This window comes from Eublepharis macularius, chromosome 9 (assembly GCF_028583425.1).
Source record: "Eublepharis macularius isolate TG4126 chromosome 9, MPM_Emac_v1.0, whole genome shotgun sequence".
Lineage (NCBI taxonomy): Eukaryota > Metazoa > Chordata > Lepidosauria > Squamata > Eublepharidae > Eublepharis > Eublepharis macularius.
The window spans coordinates 12,323,551-12,349,768 of record NC_072798.1 but is presented as its reverse complement, the minus strand read 5'-3'; the positions used below and the strand labels follow the sequence as shown (position 1 = coordinate 12,349,768).

At 45.2% G+C, this 26,218-nt stretch overlaps 1 protein-coding gene across 2 annotated transcripts in view; it reads right to left on the bottom strand.

Moving 5' to 3' along the window:
* The window catches only part of PROSER2 (proline and serine rich 2), a 60,494-nt gene that overhangs the window by 21,050 nt on the left and 13,226 nt on the right, over positions 1-26,218 (bottom strand). For both annotated transcript variants that reach the window (XM_054989128.1, XM_054989129.1), the window contains exon 2: positions 2,240-2,466. In XM_054989128.1, the coding sequence (XP_054845103.1) occupies positions 2,240-2,374 (135 nt within the window). In that variant the 5' untranslated portion in view covers positions 2,375-2,466. The remainder of the gene's footprint in view (positions 1-2,239; positions 2,467-26,218) is intronic.

The following is a 26,218-nucleotide window of genomic DNA, read 5'->3' as shown; positions in this document are numbered from 1 at the left end:
CTAAAGTCCTTAAAGAAGTACAACCAAAGGAATATCTGCTCCATAGCTCCATCCTGGATTATGATTCCAGCTCTAATTCAAACAGTATGTTCACTATATTCAACTACCTGTGTCATTATGGAATACCATCACTATATTCATCTGACGTCCCCTTAACTTTTAGTTACCACAGGAAAGCATCTCTCTTCTTTCAGGCTTTGGAGCAGGATATAATCAGCATACTGTTCTTGGTGACAGAACATAAAGCTGCCTTATAGCAAGTCAGACCATCTAGTTCATTGCCCACAGGCACTCAAAGCAAAGAGGCAGTCCTGATTTACTCCACCACACTGGAACAAGTGATACTTCAGAAGAGGCATAGCTTTAGGACTGTAAGGGCCACTCATACAGAAATAGCTGCCTCCATTGTAACATAGATCCAGAAGAGTTAGCCGTGCTAGTCTGTAGTTGCAAAATAGTAAATAGTCCAACAGCACCTTTAAGACTAACCAAGTTTATTGTGGCATAAGCTTTCGATTTTAATGTGGAAAAGTTAAAAGATAGAGCAAAAGAAAGTAAAACATAACAAAAAGACAAGTACAAAGAGCCAAGAATGGCCTACAAACCAGTCTACAAAAACAGTAAAAAACATAACAGGCATATTATTAATCCACTACGGTTTTTCACCTACACTTCCCTCTTTATTATCAATAAACTTGTGGTCTCATTAATGTCTTTTATCTGTGTCTCATCTTCTTGATATCTCGGAACCTTATTCTTAAAAATCAAAACCGCAAATCATTAATTCATTTTTCTTCGTCTCTCACAGACAGTCCGTAAAGGGTTTCCAATTTGCCACGAACATAAAGAGTGTTTTATCTCTGATCTGATGCATGCATCTGACGAAGAGAGCTGTGGTTCTCAAAAGCTTATGCTACAATGAAGTTGGTTAGTCTTAAAGGTGCTACTGGACTCTTCACTATTTTGCCACTCCATTGTAACCGGTGCTTGGCTTGCAACTTCCCATCATTTGGTGACTGGCCCCCACTCCCCATGGCAGCTTTTTGGTAGCAGCACTTACTCCCTATCCTCAAAAATTCCACAAGTGCCCACAGGTCTAACAAGGAAGGAGACACCTAAAAAGGCTCAGTAATGCCTCCTGAGATGGACAGCGACTCTCCAACCCTGCTATTTGAGACCTTTTAAACACCAGGAATCAACCTCCTTGATTGTGCGCATCATCCTCGTATTGTTTCAGTGTTGCATGTATTGTTGCCTCAGAGAGCGCTATTAGAAAATCAGGGTACAAATACTTAAAATGTCAAACCACCAACACTAGGAGCACTGGATGCTCTCTCAGGAGGAGTTCCAGAGTGATGAAGAGTCTCTCTACACGAGACGCCTCGGCGCATGTTTGTCAAGTGTAGGGAGATGCAATGTTAGCCGGGAAGAGTAGTTTAAAAAGACAGAGCCAGCGGAGATCATTCCTCAGACGGCTTGTTAATTTCATCCTTGCCTCCCTGAAGGCTCTGCCAATTTCACCTCTCCTGTCTAAAACTGTGTGGGATCGCAACCAGCTGGCAATGAGGAATGGAAATGGGCTGGAGCTGCCTTCCAGAGCCAGGCTTGGATCTGGAGAGGTTATACTGGGCTGAAGTTTCCCTTCTGGCATTTCACACATCTCCAGTGTATAGCAAAGCCTTTGCCCTGCCGCCGCCTCTGCCTTTTTAAACTACCCTTCCCAGCTAATAATGCATCTCTCGACACGTGTTCTTCACGTGTCAGATCTCTCATGTAGATAGACTAAGAGTTCCAACCCCATCACGACTGCTTTCTCCAAGTGCCTTGCATGCCCCTCCATGCCAGTCAACAGGAGACCTTGCACATTATAACACGCATCCGCTTTTTGCTGCATGTTTTAATGGGTGAAGCCACTCACAGACCAACTGCTGAAGTAACCTTATCTTGGTGCTCACCAACGATAAGCTCAGGGGGCCAAATCTGGCTTCTCTCAGATGGAAACCCGGCCTCCCTCTCCCTCCCCTTCAACAGCCAACCTGAGGAGAAAAGAAGGACACGGAAGGAGATCTCACTGCAACACGGACACTAGGTAGCAAGCCACTTTGACGGATGTACTTTGACCTTCTCTGGTAAAACTAGCTTCTAACAAGGACCCCTCTATTCAGCCAGTAATTCAGCCTGCAGTTTGGGGACTACAAGTGAAATAAGGTAGACTGCGTCAGTAAAGTCGGGTGCTTACCAAAGTAGAACTTCTGCGTCCCGGGCGGCCTTTCCCACTCTCCGGCAGGCTGTTTTTCCCAAAATTCCCGAACTGACAATTTGGAGGGAATTCACGCACCATTCCAGAGAAGTCCGACATCATGTTCCTCGGCATCCCACCCAGAAGAGAAGGCTCCTTCCACACGGAGTCTTGCGTCACAGAACGAAGAGTGCTTTTGACGGCTCACACAAAGCTCTTGGGCATTTCTGTAAAAGATTGGGAGGTGGGGAGGTTAGCGGATTGGAAGGGAGAACTTTCTCGCAGCTCTGAAAAAAAAAAGATGAACGATTTCAACAAGCAATTTTCTTGGACCCTATTAGGAGACAAGTCAGAACTAAAAGGTTACATTTCCAACCACTTTGAATCTTTTCCACCCCTCCCGTTAATTAATAATAATATCCGTAGTATTTTGCATAGCTTTGTCACAAACTTATAACAGCTCCGCACGGTAGACTCCACTATTATCCCCTCGCTGCAAATGAAGAGACGTGCCTGAACATGTATTGCTTGGCAAGGTCCCGTACAGTGGTTTCTGGGCTGGCCCGGTTTATGTGGTTTTCCTGTTGATGGTGCAATTTCCAATACAGTACACTGACCAAGAGTCTTCCCTTTGGCACAGTTTCCTTCAGTTTCCTTGCCCTGGTCTCGCTCCTATTGCCATCCCCCCTCCTCTGGGCCACCGGAGCGTTTTCATTTTTTTAGTATCAGCAATTGAATATTTTTATGGTGATATAGCATTGTAACATTTTCTAAATGTCCAGCTTTCAATGTTAAAAGAAAAGGTTTCTAGCCCCTTCCATTGTGGAGATATGCCTTTCCTCTTATATCTCCTCAATGGAAGGGGCTAGAGAGTCACTTTTTTAAAAAAATGAAGGCTGGGAATTCACAGAACTTGCTATACTTATTGGTACAATGTTATATCAATATAATAATATGAAACTGTTGATTAAAAACAGTGGTGGGGGAGGAAACAATCACTGTGGGGCCAAGGTCAAAGAAAATGGCTGCTATAAGGGCAGGAAAATCTAGACTTTCCCACGTAAATGGCAGCCATCCACGCTTTCCTGCAATCTTTCTCAAAACTTTGCAAGTCTGAGAAAGATGGGAGAAAAGCCAGGGAAACCCCAAGAGGTGTACAACTGCACCATGATGCTGTGAGGAAACGGGAAAGTAAAATGCTCCCCAATAGCATTGAACTCTGGGCAGATAACTTGTGTGGAAATGATCCTACTGAAGCCAAAGCAAAGGCAACGTTCAAACCAGCAATTTCCATGATAAGAGTTGCCAGGCCTTGAGGCTCCAGTGGTGGGAGGCTCCAGCGGCAGGGGTGGACAAAAATAATGCCACTGCAACATCATTTCTGGGGGGGGGGGGGAAACCAGAAGTGACATAACAGAGTCGTGACGACACTCTAGGAACCACGTCAATCTCTATGCTTTGATCACAGAGGTTCCAGGGATTCCTAGAACATCACTGCAATGCAGAAATGTCACTTCTGGGGTTTTTTCCAACCAGAAATAACACTGCGGCACTATGTAATACCGTTTCCCCCCTCCCCACCCCACCCTCACTGCTCATTCGAGAGGGACCAGGGAGGATAAGGAGTCCTCCCGCTGGAAACATGTAAGCGGCATCCAGGTCTCTGCTCATTCTTCTCTGTTCTGCACCAGATTCAACACATACCATCGTGTTTCCATCCCACCCTCCTCCTAAGAAACTCAGAGCAGAACCGAGAGTTCCCCAGAACTCCTGAGAACCTTCACCCAGCGCTTAACAAATGTGCCAAGAGGAGTCTCAGTCCGCCATTTGAAGAGTTGTGAAGGTTGTCTATGAAATGGTACGATCTGGGCTTGTTGACAAGAGATGTTACAGCATGAATTAGAGCCATCTCAAGCTCTCCCAGTGCCTAACCAACGAACCTCGGAAATGTAGTTTTGCAAAACGGTTGTTCTGCAACATAAAATTCTCAGTCTTCACAAACTACAACTCCCGAGAGATCTTTTGGGAAAGCTATAAAATACAAGCCCTTCACTTTTTCTCTCAGGTTATCCTCAGCAGTCTGAGGGCTTTTACACCTCCCGTGCCAACAGGGCAGAACCTGCCACATGACTTGCTGAGAGCGTTCCTTCCCTATGCGGGACTGCCTCTCACCATACGTTCCCCAGAGGGCCCTTCGTTCCACGGGCCAACATCTGCTGGTGGCTCCCGGTCCCAGGGAGGCTTATCTCACCTTGACCAGGGCCAGGGCCTTTTTGGCCTTGGCCCCGACCTGGTGGAACTGTCCGTCTGTGGAAACACAGGCCCAGCAAGTTCTATCTTTTCTCCAGTCCTGTAAGAAAGAGATGTTCCACCAGGCTTATGGTGGTTGAGGTGAGTGGACCTTCCTCTTTAACCGGCATCCTGCCAGGAGGGGTAAAATCAAGACTTGGCTATTGTAATGTACTATACATATGCCTTCCATCCAAATTAACTAGGAGACTCCAATTGGTGCAAAACCCTGCAGCCAGGGCCAGCGCGCCCATTGAGGCCAGGTAGGCGGTTGCCTCAGGGTGCGGGGCGCCGGAGGAGGCGCTGGGGGCGGGAGTGCACGCCACGGAGCTGCAGCCTCCCAGCCCTCCCACCCCACGCTGCTGCCAGCACACACCCCTGGCCGGGCGCAGCAGCCACGGGCAGGCGTCTGTGGTGGCACAGGGCAACTGAGCGGGAGAGCTGGGAGGCCACCCGCACGCCGTCCCAGCTGCCCGCCGCAGCAATGGGGCTGGCTTGTGCACACGCCTGTGATGACGTCACATGTGACATCATCACTTAGGCTGGTGTGCACGTGCCCAGCCGGCTGGGTGCCGGAAACCCTGGCGCCGCTCCTGCCTGCAGCACAACTGCTATCAGGAGCGAGCAGGAGCATGAACATCACCCCCATTCTGCAGTCACTCTACTGGCTACCTATCAGCTACCATGCTCAGTTCAAGGTATTGGTTACCACATACAAAGCTCTTCACAGCTTTGGCCCGGCATACCTACAGGACCGCCTCTCTCCCCGTGTTCCTCCACAGCAGCTTCATCTGAACAGGGTCTCCTGCAGGTGCCACCCTGCACATGGGCAAAATCAACAGCAGCCCGTACATGGGCTTTCTCTGTAGTGGACCCTACCCTGTGGAACGGCCTGCCTGAGGAGGTCAGGAGAGCCCCCACTCTCCTAGCTTTCTGCAAACAATGCAAAACAGAATTATTCAAAAAGGCTTTTGTACTGTAGGGAGGGGCTCTCAGATGCTTTGCTAACGAGTTAAGGAAGGACCACAGACTTCACGACTACATTGCCTTACGTACTATCTGTCGTTTTACATATGTTCTCCTAAGAGCGACCCTTGCTTCATGTGGTCTAATGTCAGCCCTAGAATTGCTTATGTTTTTTTTTAATTTTAAATTTTATTAAAGAAGAAAAAACACCAACAGTACAAGGAGAGAAATTTGACAACTATAAACATAACAACTGGTAATAAATAGAGATAACAATAGAATGACTTAACCCATATTGACATTCTTTAAATTCAATACATCAGAACACTTAAAGTCTGGCAATGCGAATTCTTGTTTTAGGTTTCTAATTTGATTATGTATCAAAAATAAATTGGTATAAGTTGTTAGGAGCTTGTAACTCTTTCTTTGTAATGAATTTGTAAGCTTATGTTCTGTTTCAGCATTTCTTCAACTCTGTATTGGATTCTCGCTAATGCTATGTCTTTGTGTTTTTTTTACCCTATGGCATTATGGAAATATCCTTGAAACTGACTGTACTGGTCTCATACTGTGTAATCCACCTTGAGTCTCAGTGAGAAAGGCGGACTACAAATCACATAAACAAACAAACAAATAAATAAAATTCTCCCCCCGGTCTGCATAATATCTAACAGTTCGCCAGATGCCCCATGGGTTCTTGGTTGTCGAGGAATTGTGCAGTGTGAATGCTGCTGGGTTTTATTAGCTGGAATTGTTTTTATTTATTAGCTACTTTGTTTTTATACTCTAATATTATCTGCTCTGAGCTTGCTCTGCAGGGAGAACAGAATATAAATGTAATAAAATAAATAAATACGCATCTCAGACCTGGGTCAGACCATTCCCACATTACAACCACGTTCCCACTTCCTAAACTGGTAGGAAATCTAGCAATGAGTCAACAGCTCTCCTATGACGTATTTCCCCCTGTGGGGTGCCAAGAAGGTTGCATAGATAACCAGGCATGGCTGGCGTTAGAAAACACCCCTCTGAGACGGAACAGCGGGCTAGCAGGAAGCTCTCCTCTTGACCTTCAGTTGCATTAAAAATTAAACTCCATCACAACAGGGCTCAAGCAGTGGGTGGCCAAGAAGCTATCAGAGGTCTCTAAAAACACAGCGCAGAAAAGACAGAAGGCTGGAGGACATTGACCTTACAGGTCGGTTTTCAGAGCACCAACTAGATTTTCAGGTGGAAAGCTTTCAAGAGTCAGACTCTCAAAAGCTTGCACTCTGAAAATCTTGTTGGTCTCTAAGGTGGCACTAGATTCAAATTCTGCTTTTCTACTGCAGACCAACACGGCTACCAGGGTTGCCAGGTCCAGGTTGGGAAATTCCTGGAGATGTTGGGGTGGAGCCTAGAGAAGGCGGGATTTGGGGAGGGGAGGGGCCTCAGTGGGGTATAATGCCATAGAGTTCGCCCTCCAAAGCAGCCATTTTCTCCAGGGGAACTGGTCTTTGTGGCCTGGAGATCAGTTGTAATTCCGGGAGATCTCCAGCTATCACCTGGAGGCTGGTAACCCTAACGGCTACCCATCTAAATTAACAGAGCAATGGCAACAAGCTCGGTCTCTGTTGTGAAGTTTGACTCAAACGGCTATTCAAAATAGTTGTATTTGTGGAAACAGAATGGAGATAAGAGAACCCTCTAAGAGAAGAAGGCCTTCCGAGAGACAGCGTGATGCAAGGAACAGCTAAGTTTAATGGTAAAATGCGCGTGCGCACACACACACACGCACACACACGCACACACACGCACACACACACAGAGGCCATTCCTAAGCACCTGATCCAGCCTTATACTGAATCAGGGTGGATTTGATTTAAATCGAATCGATTTAAATCATGATTTAAATCACGATTTAAATCACTAGTCAGTAAGACTAGATTTAAATCATGTTTTTCAACATAAATACTCCTCACATTTAGCTTCTCGTACAGATCGATTTCCCTCCCAACAATCTTCTATTCATTGAATTTTTTGAAACTTGCACTTAAGAGGTAAGGGGTTGGTTCCGCGTACAAAGATTTGCAAAGGAACAATGAGATTAAGGTCTTCTTCTCAACCGTGTGCGTTTATTTTAAGAGACGTGATCTCTGCAGATACAAATTCATAGTTTTGAGAACTATAAAACCAAGCATCTGTGATAATATCTTCTAGACAGAAAAACTGCCCAATATTCTTACAGAAACCTCTGGAAGAGCATGACATTGAGAATGGATTAACGGAATTCGTTTACCAAAAAATTTAAACATTGCATGAATATACAGCCTCAAGCTACATAATTAAAAACTAATCCTTATAGTCCTTTGGACTATAATGTATCATAAAATGAAAACTATTTTCAAAAAACATTTTATTAAAACTTTTTATTTAAAAAATCCGATTTAAATAAAAAATCCGATTTTTTGATGTTTTTAAAATTGATTTTTATCCACCCTGTACTGAATCAGACCATAAAGGTCAGTGCTGTCTACTCAGAATGGCAGCTGCTCTCCAGGGTCTCGGGCAGGGGTCTTTCACATCATCTGCTGCCCGGTTCTTCCAACCGGAGATTCCAGGGACTGAACCTGGGACCTTCTACATTCCAAACAGATGCTCTACCACTGAGCCACGGCCCCTCAAAAAGTCCCATGAAAAATGTGAATGTTATAGAATGAATGCCCTGACCTGGGTAGCCCAGGCAAGCCCAATCTCGTCAGATCTCAGAAGCTAAGCAGGGTCAGCCTTGGTTAGTAATTGGATGGGAGACCTCCAACGAAGACCAGGGTTGCAGAGGCAGGCAAAGGCAAACCGCCTCTGTTAGTCTCTTGAAAACCCCATCGGGTAGCCGTAAGTCAGGTTTGACTTGACAGCCCACTCCATCATAGAATGAATAGTGGACATTTGGACATTTCTTTACCTGTAAAACGTGCTCCTGATTCACCAAGAACTTTCCCTCCAAGCCAGCATAATTCCCCTCAACTTCAGCCAGTGCCATAGCGTTGGTCGCAGGCACCCAGGGGCAATCCTGGGATGTTGGCACCCCTGTGACCACACACACACGCTCTCATGACCATGTGATGACATCACTTCCGAAGTGACGTCATTGCACAGGGCGCAGCAGCCCCCCGGGAGTGCCCCCATGATTCTGCGTGCTCTGGTCCAGCAGCTGCGAGCCAGCTGTCCCATCCCAGCCCTCCCGCTCAGCCACTCACACTGTCGCTACCAGTTCCACAGCGTGCCAGCAGCCACGCCCGGTGCCCTCTCTTTGGTGGCCCCCTAGATCCAGCCCTGACTTCAGCCCCCCTCCAACACAATCATACACTCCCATTCTATACTATCCTCCCCAATACATTTTAGGTCATCTTGTAGCCCTGACCAACTGCTTCTTCATTCTTTTGTATCCCAAAGCCTGCTTTCTGGAAACAAAGAGGTTGGCACTTGGCACTCAGCAAATTATTCTTCTGTTAAAGGGGGGCTCAAAGCAACAGCCAATCAGGGCACAAAAATGTAAGACTGGGGTGAGGGGAAGAAAGCTTCTAGGAAACTTCAGGCTGTGCTAAAATGACTTTCTGTACACTTAAGTTTGTACTGTGAGAATAAAGATTTTAAAATTTTTTTTATCGTTCCCCAAGAAAGAATCTGGATGCATTGAAATAAATCAGATTTATATAATCCGGTCTTTCCCCTTTTTTGCCTGCTAATAAAGGATGGGTTGAGGAGTTAAGATACCATCACCTGCAGGTTAATTTGACCCAGTGGCCACCAGCCACTGATCTCTAGTTAACTCAACCCCACTTTAAACCTGAGCAAGGTGCAATCTCTCATAAGAGAAACTTCTCCTACAGCTATTAGCCTGCTCATTCTCGTCCAGGGGATTAAGAGCTTCGGAGAATTAGCAGTTATTTCCTTGCATTTTTTAATAAGATCCTAAAATGATTTTGAGGAGGGGGGGCACAAATGGTCACTGAAGTAATGCCATTAATGAATGCACCAAAAAAAATCCATTTTTTTTTTTTGCATTTGAAAGCTAGTGTTAATAGTTAGGAAACTGACTCTTCCAAAATGGAATGCATTCAAAGATAAGCTTTGTTTCACCAATGTCAGAGTTCAGTGCACTTAAGAAAATTAGGGGGGCGGGAGAGGGAGATATCTGAATTATGTAGATGAGATGTCCAAAAAAGCCACAGTAAACCTAATACTTTACTAACAAAACAAAGGAAGTTTTAATCCAGTTGGGGAAAAGTTACAACCATTTTATCCTTGCATATGACCAGATTTCACTCTCAGGACCTGTATTTTTATACCAGTTCAACTGCTGTCCCTTTTCCCAAAGGACACTGGGAACTGTAGTTTGGCAACGATGCTGAGAATTATGTAAAAAAGATCCATGTCAGCTCTTACTATATAGTTCCCAAGGAAGAAAGAACAACTATTAAGCCTATTGTGTCCTGTCATATAGATGTAACCTTAGAGCTATTTTTTTCCTGCATTTGCATAGTAAATGGGCCATCTGATTCTTTTGTGGCAACTAAATTATTCTCTGATGCCCAAACCCGATGCTTATTTAATGAGAGGTATGTCCCATGGGGCTTTCTCCCAAGTACATGTCTGCAGAAATAAAATTCTTGGACCACCGCACTTTATTAAGGCATTATGTTCACTGTGCCCTCGATTTGCCATCTTTCTGACTGTTAAGCACCATGCGAAATAAGCACCCTAAATGAGTATTTGCACAACAGAATCAGGAAATGGGTAGGGACCCAAATTCTCTAAATAATAATATTCCACTTTTCACTGTCCTCCTCAAATCAGCTAGCTAAAAATCCTACAAAATTAAAACAAAATTACACAAGTCTCACAGAGAGAGGGGCAAGTTGGCAATGGTGCCATTCAACCAAAGGACTAGTTCACATATCCATAGTCACCACAGGGTTGCCAACCTCCAGGTGGAGCCTGAAGTTCTCCCAGAATTACAACTGATCTCCAGACCACAAAGATCAGTTCACCTGGAGGAAAAGGCAGCTTTGGAGAGACGATTCAACGGCATTAAATCTCTTCTGAGCTGACTTCCCTCTTCAAACTCTCTGCTCCCCAGGCACCGCCCCCCCCATCTCCAAGAATTTCCCAAACCAGAGCTGGCAACCTTAATTCATCACCTGGCACTGCCAGATCAAGTGCTGATTAGCAAAAAGGGGCAGTCGCAGATGCCATACCATGTGTTTCATAGACTACGCTGCAATAAAATATGCTTCCAGCGATCCCTGGGGACCACGGATGGTAGCAGCTCATATGGAAATACAGCAGGAAATCCCACCAAAGGACTTCCTATTACCAAGATTTCCAGCTAACGATGCCATCTGCGCGAGTCGGTACTTTGCCCTCTCTTTAAAAGATCATCCCACAAAGCAAGCACAGCATATCGGATGATACGGAAGCTCTTTCTTTGCTTATCGGTTGTTCCACACAGTACCGGATATCTGAGAGTCAAGAGGCAGGGCCTGGAGCAGATGCGAGGCCCGAGCACAGCACACCTGTCCTCCGAAGCCCTGGAGTGGCCAGTGCGGGTGCAAGGAAGCTCGCCTTCGTTCCAACCTCCTGTGCGCACACACTCTCAATGGTTTTAACACCCCGTGCAAAAAAAAGCTGAAGCAAACAGATACCAGACGCAAGGTGCCCTGGGGGCACCCGAGCCCAAGAATGCCTTACGAAAGCAATTTAATCCATCCCTAGAGCACGCCAGACAAGCGCTTGAGGGCCTGGTGTGCCGGGATTCCGACAACAGATCAAGGAGAGGCTTTTTAATATGCCTGACAGCTGTCACAGGAAGCAAAAACAGCCTTCCACCTCTGCTCCACCTCGAAGGAGCAGATCCCAAATGGCAATTAAAAGTTAACTTCCCTTTGAAAGAAAAGGAGAGAGAGAGAGAGAAGGGGGGGGGGGGGCTCTTTGAATTTCCAAATTAAAACCAAGTTGTGGTTGCGGTGAATTTTGTTCACACCACAGTGGGCGTAGCTGTATTATTCTCTTGTAGCAAAACTAAAAGGGATTATTGTGGCACCCTAAAAATGAACTGATTTACTGTGTTTATAAAATCGAAAAGAGTCCAGTTGCACCTTTAAGACTAACCAACTTTACTGTAGCATAAGCTTTCGAGAACCACAGCTCTCTTTGTCAGATGCATGATGAAGAAAAATCAAAAAGAGTCCAGTAGCACCTTTAAGACTAACCAACTTTATTGTAGCATAAGCTTTCGAGAATCACAGTTCTCTTCGTCAGATGCGAGAACTATGATTCTCGAAAGGTTATGCTACAGTAAAGTTGGTTAGTCTTAAAGGTGCTACTGGACTCTTTTCAATTTTGCTACTACAGACTAACACGGCTAAGTCCTCTGGAACTCAGTTTATAGCCTGCCTTGTTCCCCCGTGGGGACATCCTCCTCTGTTTTACCCCCACAACAACCCTGTGAGGTAGGTTAGGCTGAGAGGGCATGGCTGGCCCAAGGTCACTCAGCACTCTTCCATGGCAAAATGGGGTTTCAGACTGGGGACTCTAACCACTGGATGCCTACTGGACTCTAACCACTATACCACACTGTCTCCCAGCTTTAACTGAAATTGTGCTTGTAGGGTTCCTTGACACCCCCATCACTAGGTAACACTGCCCAAACAGGGTTCTGTTGGCTGTTTACCTAGTGCTTCATCTAAACTTAATCTCTGGTTTCGTTAACATAAATGACATCTTACAATTGAATTCAAGGTGCTATCTCATACAAAGCCCTTTATGGCCGTGGATTCACATACCTGAAGGACCGCCTCTCCCTGCCATGTTCTGCCATGACAGCAAGGCACCACCCTGCAAATGGGTAGGAAGAACCGCTGCAAGTTCTCTGTGGTTGCTCTCACCTTGCGGAATGCCCTTCCTGAGGAGGTCCGGAATGTCCCCATACGCCAATCATTCCGCAGAATGTGCAAAACAGAATACTTGGCCTTAGGCCGTGTGCTGTTCACTCCGCAGAATGTGCAAAACAGAATTATCCGGAAGGGCAATTTTTGTAAAGCGATTAGGATCCTCGTCGAATGGAACAGCTTCATTATAATGCAATATTACTGTAGGTTATTGCAATTATTCTTCAAGCTTTTACCGCATTGTCTTTCTCTTCCTTTGTAATTCTACTCACTACACGGTTTATAGTATACTTTGCCTTAGGCAGTGTGTTGTTCACATTGTGTTTAATTCTGTACTACAACATTGTTCACTGGATGTCGTGGTGGCCACAGGCATAGATAGCTTTAAAAGGGGATTAGACAGAGTCGGGGAGGAGGAGTCTGTCTATCAGCGGCTCCTAGCCACAGCGAATGCACATGCAGAGGCAGTAAATGTCTGAATCTCGGTGCCAGGAGGCAACGTTGGAGAAGGCCTTGGCCTTCTATGCCCTGTTGTTGGCCCTCCAGAGTAACTGAGTGGTCACTGTGCGAGACACGATGTCGGATTCGATAGACCACCCGTCTGATCCCCCAGCTCCTATTATTTTTTTGGATGTCCAAGTTCATTGTACGCATGAGTACACAGTTTTTATTCTGTAACGCTCGCTGTAGGAGTACATTACCACAGTAAACCTAATACTTTACTAGCAAAACAAAGCAAGTTTTAATCCATTCCATACATTGCTTTTATTCTGCAACCTGCTGTGAATCTAGCAAGAAAGGCAGGCCACGAATAAAGTAAACAAATCGACGTTTTCCCTCTGCTCTCAAGCTTGTACATAAGCGGCTTGTATTTTCCATTCGGTTTGATTCGCTCCTATTTTTTAATATATTGCTACTTTCATTTTTCCTTATGCTTCCCAGAAGGCCAAAGGTGCAATCTAACAGTTTCGGCCAACCTGTTCTAGATTGCAGGCCATTTGAACGCAGGCTGCAGAAATTATAATATTGTTATAATCTTGTTTGTGTCTTTTTCAGAAAGATGGACTACGGAGGAATAAATGAATTTTTTGTTCTGCTTTTCCTCCAAGGAGCTCTGGGAGGCACACAGGGTTCTCTTGTCCTCTATTTTACCATCACAACAACCTTGTGAAGTAGATTAGGATAAGAGAAGAGGCAGGCCCGGGGCAGGGGGAGGGGTCATTGATTAAGATTCATGGACTAACAGGGATATGAAGCTGGATTTCCCCAATTGTAGATCAATACCTCACTATTACATCACACTGGATCTCAAGGTCAGTGACAGGAGTACATTCCCACATGATCTGAGGCACATGCCAAGCAATCCTCATTACACATCTCTGCCACCTCATCTAGACTTGCGCATGGCAAGCCACAGGACGATCTACCACAGCTCACGTGGGGAGGAGAATGTCAGGTTAGGGAAAACTGGGTAAGATACCTATTGGGGTGAGAGTAATCTTTGCAACAGAGAGCTATGCTGGGACACAGAAAGAAGCCCAGGTTTCCTCATACTCAAATTAATGTATTTACCACAATTTTACGTAAACCAAAGATCTTTCAGTCCCATTTTATGATTTGAGAGGGGTGATTTGAAGTATAAGAGGTTAAACTTTTGAGACAGCATGAGCAATCAAGAACCAGTGTGGCGTAGCGGGTTTAAAGTGTCGAGCTACAATTTGGGGAAACAATGGCTGCACCAGTATGCAGAAGATAAGAAGAACCGGGTGTAATTTTGTAGGATTAAATTCTATGCGTTTCGCTTAAAAGCTTCGTCGGAGGAGCTGTTATGACATTAAAAACATGATTTATCAAATGAGAACAGTCATATAGTAAAATTGAAAACATTAAAATGCATAAACATCCATCCAATGTTTATGTATTATATTTTATGTTGGATAGATGTTTATGTATTATATTTTAATGTTTCTAATTTTACTATATGAGAGTTCTCATTTGAGAAATCATTAGATAAATCATGTTTTTATACCATAACAGATCCCCTGACAAAGCTTTTAAGCAAAACATGTAGGCATCTACAAAACTTGAATACATTTCTTCACCTTGTACCTGGTTCTTCTTTTCTTCTACAATCTGGGAAGCCCAGGTTCGAATCCCAGCTCTGCCATGGAAGCTTGCTGGGTAACCAGATCAACTACAAACTCTCAGCCTAACCTACCTCGCAGGGTTGTTGTGAGGATAAAATGAAGGAGAGAAGAACAATATAGGGCCAAGCTACAAGTGACGAATGACACTTGAACGGCAAGTGTATTTCTCCCTGTTCACTTGCCCTCCACTCAATCCACTTGCCGTTCAAGTGTCATTCATCATGTGTAGCTTGGCCCGTAGATTGCTTTGGGTCCTCACTGGGAAGAAAGGAGGGGTATAAATTAAGTAAAATAAAATAAATAGAAAATTCTAATCCTGTCATGCTAGATTTAGGCTGGAAGAGATCTGGTTTGAAGAACCTACTCAGCAGCAGTGACCCAGAAACAAGTGCCACTTCTCCGTTTGATCTCTCTCGCACAACAGGGAAAATAACTCTTAAATAATCCCAAGGTACATCACTGAGGTCCTTAGAGGAAGGACAGGGAAGGGAAAAGAAGTACATTTGATAAATAATTGTCTACTGCTCTATTTTCACATACCTTTTTCTCAACAATGAATCAATTCGTGTTCTTTTTATCATCTATCCTTCCGCTATTGTATTGTTGCTGAGTTGGAAGATGAGAACACTTCACACTGAAACAGCACTTTTAGTGTTTAAAACGTGGATAAATACATATTATCCTAGTTATAAGTTTTATAATCTGCCCTTTCAACATATATGGCTTCATGCACAGGGTAACAGTTAGAAAAACGGTTGTAACTTTTTAAAAAAAGTTACCAAACCAATAATGACTTAACATGGCAGTCTGGGTCTTCACATAAGCTAGGCTTGCCAATCTCCAGGTAGGGCCTGGAGATCTCCTAGAAGTACAACTGATCTCCAGTCTCCGGAGGTCAGATTCCCAGTCTGGACTCTGTGGCATTATACCTCATTGAGCACTCTCTCCAAAGTCCCCCCTCCCTAAGCTCTGCCCCCAAATCTCTATGAACACACAAAGCTGCCTTACACTCAATACTGCTGGTCTATCAAAGTCACTACTGTCTATTTAGTTAGACTTACCAGGTATTCCAGTTTGGCAAAAGATTTCCTGCTCCATATCTCTGGTCCCCTGCCACCGCTCGGTAGGTTGGCAGGGGGGAAATACTGGCATAGAACCATAGCATTTCAGTGGAATTCTAGAGCATTGCAGCAACATAATGACATCACTTCCTGGTTTGCACCAGAAGTGATGTCACTTCCTGGTTTGCACCAGAAGTGACGTCACAGCATTAGTGATGCCAATTAGCACCCCCCCAAAGCTTCCAATGAGGTGCCAGCACTGCATTGGCAAGTCTACCGACAGCAGCTCTTCAGGGTCTCAGGTGTGGTTCTTTCACATCACCAACCACCTGATCCTTCTGAATGGAGGCGCCTGGGATTGAACCTGGGAACTTCTGCATTCCAAGCAGGTGCTCTGCCACTGAGCCACAGCTATTTTTCTTCTGCGAGTCAAAAAGCCCAAATCTAAGAACTCCATCCTCCCTTCCAAAAAAACCTTACTCCATCAAAAGCCTGGATGACAACCATTTTCTCCCAGTGCCTTAAAGTTAAGATTCGGTATCAGGTAAACCCCCACCAGGAGGCATTTCTATACACAGAGTGCCAACGCAGAGAAGGCCTGCAGTTCTATAACCACCCACCTTAACTCAGCAGGTGGGGCACACGAAGAAAGGTCTTTAGGGAAGATTTCAGTGGCCAGGCAAGAACATATAAAAGATGGTGGCCCTTTAGCATCCTGGCCCCAGACCATTCAGCGCTTTGAAGGTAGTTGCTCCCTCCTAGAACAGCATAAGCTTTTGAGAGCCACAGCTCTCTTCGATGCATCTGATGAAGAGAGCTGTGGTTCTCAAAAGTTTATGCTACTATAAAGTTGATTAGTCTTAAAGGTTCTACTAGACTCTTTACTAAGAAGCAGAGAGCAGTGCTTCCAAAAAGTGGCATGGTATGTTCTCGATAGGTGGGGCTGCCAACCCCCCCAAAAGTTAGAACAATATCTAAGTATAAACAGATTTTTTTAAAAAAAAAATGGAGTTCAAAAAATCATTTGGGGTTGTTGTATCTATTCAAATGGCTCCCAGAAAAGGGGATGATAGTGAGGGGAGAGATCCAGAGGAGTTAGCCGTGTTAGTCTGTAGTAGCAAAATCGTAAAGAGTCCAGCAGCACCTTTAAGACTAACCAACTTCACTGCTGCATAAGCTTTCGAGAACCACAGCTCTCTTCGTCAGAATCTGATGAAGAGAGCTGTGGTTCTCAAAAGCTTATGCTGCAGTGAAGTTGGTTAGACTTAAAGGTGCTGCTGGACTCTTTATGACAGTGAGGGGAGAAGAACTGGTAAAAGAGGGAGCCAGCAAGAGGAAGGCAAAGATTGACTGACCGATTGATTTTATATTCTGCCCTCCCCACAAATGGGCTCAGGCAGATAACAACAACATTTAAAAACAGCAGGGGCTGTTCAGTTCAGACAGTTCAGTTCAATAAAGCCAAGGAGAAGGATTTGGGGGGATTGGGGATCGCCCCATCATAGCAGGGTGTGATCTGACTTTATTTCTTACAATGATGTTGTAATGTAGCTAAGGCCGTTTTCACACGTCTTTACCCTTGCGCAAAATCGCACAAAGCTCACGAAACGATGGCATCTTCACCGTGTGATTTCCTATAATGGTTCCGTTTCACGGTGCGATGACACCAGAAATGGCGCCACGAAGATGCTGTCGTTCCGTGAGTTTTGTGCGATTTTGCGCAAGGATAAAGATGTGTGAAAACGGCTGTAATCACCAATGTCCTGATATTCCAAATTGGATTGTGGACGCTGAGAGGCTGTCTTGCCTAGCAGTAAGAAGAAACAAGATCTGAGTACTAAAGATTAATCTACAACTAAAGCCAGAGACGTGCCTACAGAGTTTAGTGGAAACGTCACCAAGAAGTGAAGTTGGAATTCTAATTAGATATATGACAATAGCAGCAAAAATAGTTTATGCACAATATTGGAAATCGGATAAGCTTCCAGCAATAGATGAGTAATTAGTTAAGATGTTGAAGATTGAGGAAATGGCAAAATTAATGGGGTTGTTAAGAGAGAAATCAACAGCCAAGTTTACGAAGATCTGGCAACCTTTCATGGACTTTCTGTATGTGAAAGAGAAGTCAAAGTTAGTGATCTGTGGATACGAAAATTAGAATTCTATGGTAGGCAATAAATATTATGCTGAAGTAACGGGGATACATGCTATAAAGATTGAATTTACAAATTTAGTAAAGATAAAGGTAATACGAAAGAATTATCAACTAAGTAACGAATCTGACAAGCTTGTAAAAAGTATTAATTGGTATATCCTCTTTCTTGTTCCCCTTCCCTCTTTATATTTGTATTTTATGTTAATGTTGTATTGTTGTAAGAAAACATTAAAAAAGAGAAACAAGATTTGAAGAAAAAACCCAGAACCTCCCCAGTCACAGCCTGTTCTTTTAACGGCCATGCAACCCAAGCTCTTAAGGGAAGAGAACGTCGCACAGAGAATTGCAGCGATGGGGAAGAACTACCAGGCTGTAGGAGAAGGCCTATTGCAGGGACACACTCAGGATAGTCTGGGCACGGGTTGGAACATGCCCAAAGATGCCACCTCGCATTATTTTACAAGTTTCTGAAGTCGCCGCCTGATGTTCTCATCACGATCAGGAAGGCAGGGGAAGTGCACTGCCGAGCAGAATATCACCACCCACCTACGAAAGGCAGGACCAAACGCTACCATTGTTTAGCACTGAAAGGGCTATTGGCCCAAGCAGGAAGCTGCATTGGCATAACATGTCCCAACAGCACTGCGAACTCCTTATCGGCATCGCCGATCTCTTTCTGCTCCATTGTTACTGGAATGTGCAAAGATGTTTTTGGAAAGGGATTCAGCCAGAACAGCCATACTTTGGAAGGGTGTAATGGACAAACTTGCAGCAGGTAGTCAGGATAATGGACACAGTTCTCCTTTCCCAATCCTATCACAACAACCTTGCGAGGTAGGGAGCTGAGAGCACCCTGCAGGCCCGAGTTGCCCAAGCAAATTGCATGTCAGAATAGGGATATGAAACCAGTCTTCACGATCCAAGGACACTGTCGTAGCTAGTCCATCACCCTGGCTTGGTAACCCTCAGAGAGCTTTCAGGGACAGCTAGTGTAGCATTTGGGCTAGGAGACAGAGCTAGAAACTCAGCATCCCAACAAGTTATTTAGTTAATTTATACTCTCCTTTTCTCCCCGATGAGAGCCCCACAGCAGCTTGCATTATTTTCCTTGCCTCTATTTTATTCTCACAACAGCCCTGTGAGGTAGGTTAGGCTGACAGTGTGGTTGGCCCAAGGTCATCCAGCAAGCTTCCCATGGCAAAGCGGAGATTCGAACGTGGGTCTCCTAGATCTTAGTCCGACGTTCTAACCACCACGCTAGCTCAAAGGCAAACTTAGGCCAAGCTGCTCTTTCACAGTCTCCCTTCCTCACAAAAATCCCCGTCTATCTTATACTGGGTAGTGCAGGGATTTTTGAAAAATCATGTAGACAAAGAATGCATTTGTGTTTTGCCAGGAAACGTTTCCAGAGTTTTTCCAAGGGAGTGTGACCCCCCCCTCCCAACTTGCTTCTCTGTCCTATTTGCTTTTGGCACATCTTGGAACATTTTGGACATCCAAATGAAATCCTGGACTCCCCCATCGCCCTGCCTCCAGACATCTTCCTCTCCCTCTTTTTTAAATTTTGTACTCCACCATCCCACTTTTAAAGGGACCAGCTACAAATTATGTTGTCCCGCAGGTCTTCCTGATCCAATGTGTCATTACAGTTCTGTGCCGGGAACTTTATCCCAAACACGGGTGGGCCTGATTCAGACCACAGCATATGGGAAAAGCGGGCTTCTGTTTTCCAGACCTGAAACAAAAGGTTGCCATTTGCCCCGGAAGAGGGGACTCCACATGCACTGATGGTAACACTAGGTTTCCTTAATATTATGCTAAAGTAATGGGGATACATGGGCAAATAGAGCCCCCCCCACCATGATTTTTCAAGTAGAGAAATGACATGGGGAGGGGAAAGCTTAAACCCCGTCTCCTCTCCTGATGTGCTGCAGTGGCACAGGAGTTGCCAGCTTCTGGTTGGGAAATTCTGGAAGATTTTGAGGGTGGAGCTTGGAGAGGGTGGGGCTTAGGGAGGGGAGGGACCTCAGCAGGGTATAATGCCGTACAGCCCACCTTCTAAAGCAGCCATCTTCTCTAGGGGAACTGATGTCTGTCAGCTGGAGATCAGCTGTAATTCTGGGAGATCTCCAGCTGCCACCTGGAGGCTGCCAACCCTACCAGGTGCCAATTTAAACTGGGCCCATGCTAACCAAGGAGTACATTCCCAGCACAAAACACAATACATGACCCAGGAGGGCTGGAAAACATTAGGCTAAGGTTGCCAATTCCGGGTTGGGACGCTCCTGGAGATTTGGGAATAGAACCCAGGGAGGGACTCAGAGGGGTATAATGCTGCTGAGTCCATCATCCAAAACAGCCGTTTTCTCCCGGAGAACTGTTCTCTGGAGAGCCAAGGTTATTTCAGGCCCCTCCTGGAAGGTGGCAACCCTAAATTACGCTCAAAAAACATTCTGGGGAACTTGAAAGCTCGCTTGCAACACTGTTTAGGAACATTTTGGCCGGGGCTATTTTTTAAAAGAGGAATTCTATTACACAACTTTTATTTTGCGGCGGTATGTGAGGCACCCTGAACTCTCCCACACAGGCTATAAATACCAAGTTGTTGTTATTTTTTTTTTTTTAAAAAAAACCAATTTGCAAGAGCCGTTCTGACACGGGCAGGGCCGGCTTGGTCAAGTTGATTGCTCCGTGCCCTGAAGGTCTCGGCTAATACTTTTATTGTTCTAATCTTTCCGCTTGTAAACAACCATTCTCTGCAGACCTGATTTAGAAAGTGGGTGAGGAGGGAGTAGCAGGACACACTTCTATCCCCCCGCCCCGCAAAAAAAATCATAAATTCCACATGCACAGTATAGTTTGCAAGGAGACTCACCTCGTTCTTGCACTGACGGATCATTATTTCTTCACCCTGGAGTGCATCGTTCACCCTGTCCAGGCCAACAACATGCCCAAGATGCTAATTTCATGCAAACTAAAAAGTGCAGACTCTTCCAAACCCCTGCGGGAGGCTGCCACAACAACCCCGGGTACAAAATGACCCGGCCACCTTTCAGGTTCCTCAGAGGCCAATGTTTATGTCAGGAAAACTAGGAAACCACCTCACCTAACCGTCCTGCCCTTACCAAAGGTAATTTTCCACTCTTCCTCAGCGAAGACAGGAAATAAACCTAGCTAGCTCCTTCAATTAAAGAAGGAAATGATATATTGTTACCGGTGCCCCATTTCTCCGAGCAGTGAAAACTTCCAGGGGCTAGCACTGAGGAGAGAGCGCGAGCGGCTTGTGACGTCTTTATAATGTTTCCTTTCTTCGCAAATATACAGGTGGAGTACAGGTGGAGGTACAGGGGCATTCCTGCAGGGAAGCAGATCTGTCTCCCCACATTCTTATATTTATTTATTTCACTTAGATCCTGCCTTTCTCCGCAGCAGAAACATAAAGCAGCTTGCATAGTTCTCCTCTTCTCCAATTAACCTTCACACACCCCCCTGATGGAGATCAGGCCAAGAGCGTGTGATTGGCCTAAGGGCACCCCAAAAGCTTCCGTGGCAGGGTGGGGATTTGAACTCGGGACTAGGTCCTAGTCTGACACCCAAGCCACTACACCACGCTGGCTTGCTCCGTAAAACACTCCATACATAAGAGGCTCTCTCTCGCCGCTATATCCCATTTGCATCAGAGACCAAACGGCCTCATTGCCATTTATCTGCATCTAGCATTGCCATTTAGCATTGCCATTTATCTGCATCTTTCTTTCTTTCTCTCTTTCTCTCTTACTGAAACCCAAGGCAGATTACAAAGTGCAAGTCAATACAATATAATCAACAACGAGAACATTCACTGAGCAAAATACAATTTGATCAATCGCTAGAACATCCAATGATCAGATATGTCTTAAACATCAAATCGCGCAACGCTCACGGAACGAGGTGCCTTCATGGCGCAGTTTCTGACACCACCCCATCGTGGTTCCGTTTTCGTGGCGCGATGACATCAGAACTCAGGCCACAAAGATGCCTCGTTCGGTGAGTTTTGTGCGATTTTCCACGATGTTTAAGATGTGTGAAAACGGCCCAGGTATGGTTGCAGAAAATGTGAATGCAAGCATAAATCTAAACCCAGAGATGAAACCTTGCTGAAACAAACCTGACAACTTTAACAATGTGGAAACTGCCAGAAAGATGAGTCGCATGCCACACAACACAATATGTAAGATTTGCCCTGTAACTACAGGCTTCCCGTCCTAAGCCTCTTTCATCAGCATTGTGGGTTCAAGATGGCAGCCCTTGCTAGCAAAATGACCACCAGTGTCTCAGCAACAGCTGTATCCAGGGCTTTTTTTCAGCTGGAACGCAGTGGAACAGAGTTCCGGCACCTCTTGAAAATGGTCACATGGCTAGTGGCCCTGCCCCCTGATCTCCAGACAGAGGGGAGTTCAGATTGCTGTGTTGGTGTGTAGTAGAAGAGCAAGAGTTGGGTCCAGCAGCACCTTAAAGACCAACTAGATTTCCAAGGTATGAGCTTTCAAAGCTGAAGTCTAGTTGGTCTTTCACAGAGCTTTTTTTCAGCGGGAACACGGTGGAATGGAGTTCTGGCACCTCCTGAAAATGGTCACATGGCCAGTGGCCCCGGCCCCTGATCTCCACGCCACTCCAATGGTGCGGAGGGCAATCTAAACTTCCCCCTGTCTGGAGATCAGGTGGTGGGGCCACCATCCATGTGACCATTTTCGCTGAGGGCGATTTAAACTTTAAAAAAACTCCCCCCCCCCATGTTCCAGCTGACCAAAAGTGATGTCATTGTGCGATCCTGAGTTCCACCACCTCTTTCCCCAGAAAAAAAGCCCTGGCTGTATCCAAGAAAGCAAATAAAGCAGAGAATGATTTGGGAAGCCAGGGGCTTCCAGCCTGGCACAAACATTGAGTCGACTGGGCACTGGTAAGCAATGAAAGGAAGGCACAGAGAACGAGAGATGTTGGAACGAAGGAGGCAGAGACACCAGCTGCCTTCCCACAGGCAAGTCCAGCTATTTATAGGGGCAACAACCAAAGGGGTGGTTCCTTTTTGCTGCCTGGTCCTGGCCCAACAATCTCAGAGCTGAGAAGGAGCTTGATAAAGCTCAGACAAGCCAATGTCCAGGGGCCAAACTACAAGTGACGCCTGACACAGGTTGGACACTTGTCAGCTTCCCTCAAGTTTTGATGGGAAATGTAGGCAGCTTGGCGGAATGCTGGACAAGTGCCAGTTGAAAAGTCCATTGGACAGCAGTCGGAGAGCCAAGCTGCAAGACCAGGACGCCTACATTTCCCATCAAAACTTGAGAGAAGCTGACAAGTGTCCAGCCTGTGTCAGGCGTCTCTTGTAGCTTGGCCCCAAGTCTCCAGCAATGGTTTTTTCAGGTAAGTCTGACAAAGGCTACAACTTACAGGCAGAAAATACTTTGTTTTTAAGGCTGCTGAGAAATGGTAGCTTTTCTTCAGCTCCGTTTTATTTCCATTGAGGTTCTTTAAGTGGTTGTGAGCAGTTAAGGTAAACCTCTCCTTCTCTGCCAAGAACTGAGCTTACCAGATACCAGGAAAATCTCACTGCGAGTCCTTGGCGTCTTTGCCATTTAAGACAACCACCTGCTAGACAGCTCAAGTCTATGGTGTGGCAAGCATTCAGGACCTAAATTTCCTTTGCAAAACTGGCAACTGTACTTCGGTGTGACTGCATGCTCTGCTCAAACTTATTCATTGCTTTTACAGCATCGACAATTTAATCCTGATCCGCTAATTACACGTTAATTCCTTTTGGCCCATTCCGTCATGACTTTTACGGCTGTCAAAGCATCTTTTTAAAAAAATCAAATTCGGTGTTAACTTGAACTGCATTTCGGCAAGACACATAGAAGTTATATGTAGTCAAGCAAAATTTTGTCAAAAGGTGCCTCTGACCCCCTAGCAGGTAAAAATGTGAAAAGAATGAAAACAGAAATCTACTTATGACATTGCCCACCTGACTTTCTAAATCTGGTTAATTTGTCACGTTACCAACTAAATCTTCCGGGGGGGGGGGGGGGCACAGTATTTGGCCAAGAGGCAATTTTTCACAGACTCTGGATGCAATCATTCTAGGAAACCTTTGGTCTTAATGCCACTAAGTCCCAAGAAACAAGCTGAAATGTATGTGACCGCTGCTAAACTGCCCCACCTCTGTTCTTCGAACACCCATTTCACAAATATTTTAGCTTTACCTGATTTTGATCTTTCACCTCCTTTTATTATGAGCATGATAGACTCAGGGCTGGCAGTCTTCCAGTAGAAGTCACTGGAGTCAAACAGTAAATTAGCTTTACAACTGCTATATCCACCGCTCACTTTTCTACCACTTAAAGAGGCCACGATTGAGCTGTGGGAACCATTTTTCCATATAACGTACACTGGCAAAAGCATAAAGTGAAGCCCTTTGTTTCACACGGCTCTTCATTCAGTAACCTTTTTTGGTTTGCAACACTCCCTTGAAAACTAAGGTATGAAAATGAAGAGCTGGCATGCGTGGCAAGGACATGGACTCCAGCCTCCACCTCTGGGAGAGTGGGGGGGGGGGGAGTATGTGTAAAACATACTGCAATGTACTACCTAAAACAAGGTGTCTCAAAGAAACATTGGGTTTAACAAGCCAAGATGCAGATTTTGTTTTAAACCAAGAGTCAACATTACACACACTGGACACCAAAGTACGTGATGTGCAAATGAGAAATAGCAGGCAGCAGAAGCTACTCAAGAACCACGTTAAGTCCTGGTTGTACTTGCAATGAGTGGAGATTGCGGGTGGGACAAATATTCTGGTACCCAGTGGCACATGCATGGCAGCAATTGGACATGCTTCTCTGGCATATCCAGAGAAGGCACTTAACAGAGTATTTGACCACGACTAGAGGTGGGCACAAACTGAAATACAAACCAAAGTTCGTCACGAACTGGGCCATTTTTTGGTTTGCGAATCGGTGGTTCGTCGGACAGCGTTTCTGACGAGCCTCAACTATTTTTAGGTCGGTTCGTTTTTTGGTTCGTCACTACAGACAGCCTGGTGCTGATCAGTGAGTTTCCTAGGCAATGGGGGAGGGATGGGCTTTCTGCAGACCTTCTGCTGCCCCAGAAGTGACATATTCATGAACCAAATGAACCGGTTCGCGAACCAGACAATTTCATGCCGGTTTGTGGTTCGTGAAACGCTACGAATGATGAACCGCAACGAACTACTATTTTTCCGGTTCATGCCCATCTCTAAGTACGACTGTGGAGACCTGGGTTTCAATCCTGGCTCTGCCACAGAACTAAGGCTCATCCCAAGCCAGTCACTGTCTCTCTGCTTAACCTAACTCACAAGTTAATTAAGACAATAAAGTGGGAAGGGGGGCATATATGCCATCCTGAGGTCTGCTGGAAGAGCAGGCTAAAAAAGGTAATAAAGAAATATCTGACCTTTGACTAGGGTAACTGTGAGGGGATTTTTACCAGTGTCCCAATACAGGGAGACTCCAACCAGGACTTCGGACCTCAATCAAACCAAGGCAGAAATATTTGCCAGACAAAATAAAAGTTTATTGGAGAAAAGCTCAAATAAACTGATACACTTCCGTCAAATCTGGCAGAGTCCATACCTCGCACTTTAATACCTTCTTACAAACAAACTCATGAGAAAAATTGTTTACAATAGAAAGACAGTTTACAAAAGACACATGAGCTTAAGTCGGTAATTTCTAAAGAGTTGGCAGGTCACACACCTGCAGATTGCAAGTAAGTTTGGCCCTAAATTGGAAGACGGCAGCTCCGGTTTCTCCCAGTGTCTCCCTCTTTTGTCTGAGCGTCCACCTGCCCCAACTATGCTTGACATACGAAGTCGTGGGGGCTGCAGAAAGAGAAGGGGGGAATCTACAAAAAAATGTGCAGATGTATCAACTATGAATTCATTTTAGAAGTTCTAGGGAGGGCGGGACAGTCCAGGTCACAACCGGGCAACCCTACCCTGAAGCAAGCCCTGTGCGGGTATTCTCATGTTGTAAGCAACACAGGCCAACACTTGAATGAGACAAATTGTACAAACCAGTTGGTTTACGCTGGTTAGGCAACTGACTCATAAATGCATCATTCACTTACTACAGTGATGTCTTATTTTTTTCAATGAAGACTCAATGAGGCTAGTTTGAAGCAAGGCAAAATGCAACACAGTTTAAAGGATAGGGTTTTTTCCCCCGTTACAGTAAGGCTAGCAAGCTTCTAAGCAGTACAGGAGTCTTTTTCAGGGAGTAATTTAAAAAATTCTAAAGCCAGCATTGGCTCATCATTTCAATTGGTTTAAATCCGACAGGCAGAGCTAGGAAAGTAATTCCAACTCTGAGGGAACTTAAAATTCCTGGTGCTTTGAGATTTTGCCAGCTCTGCCTGGC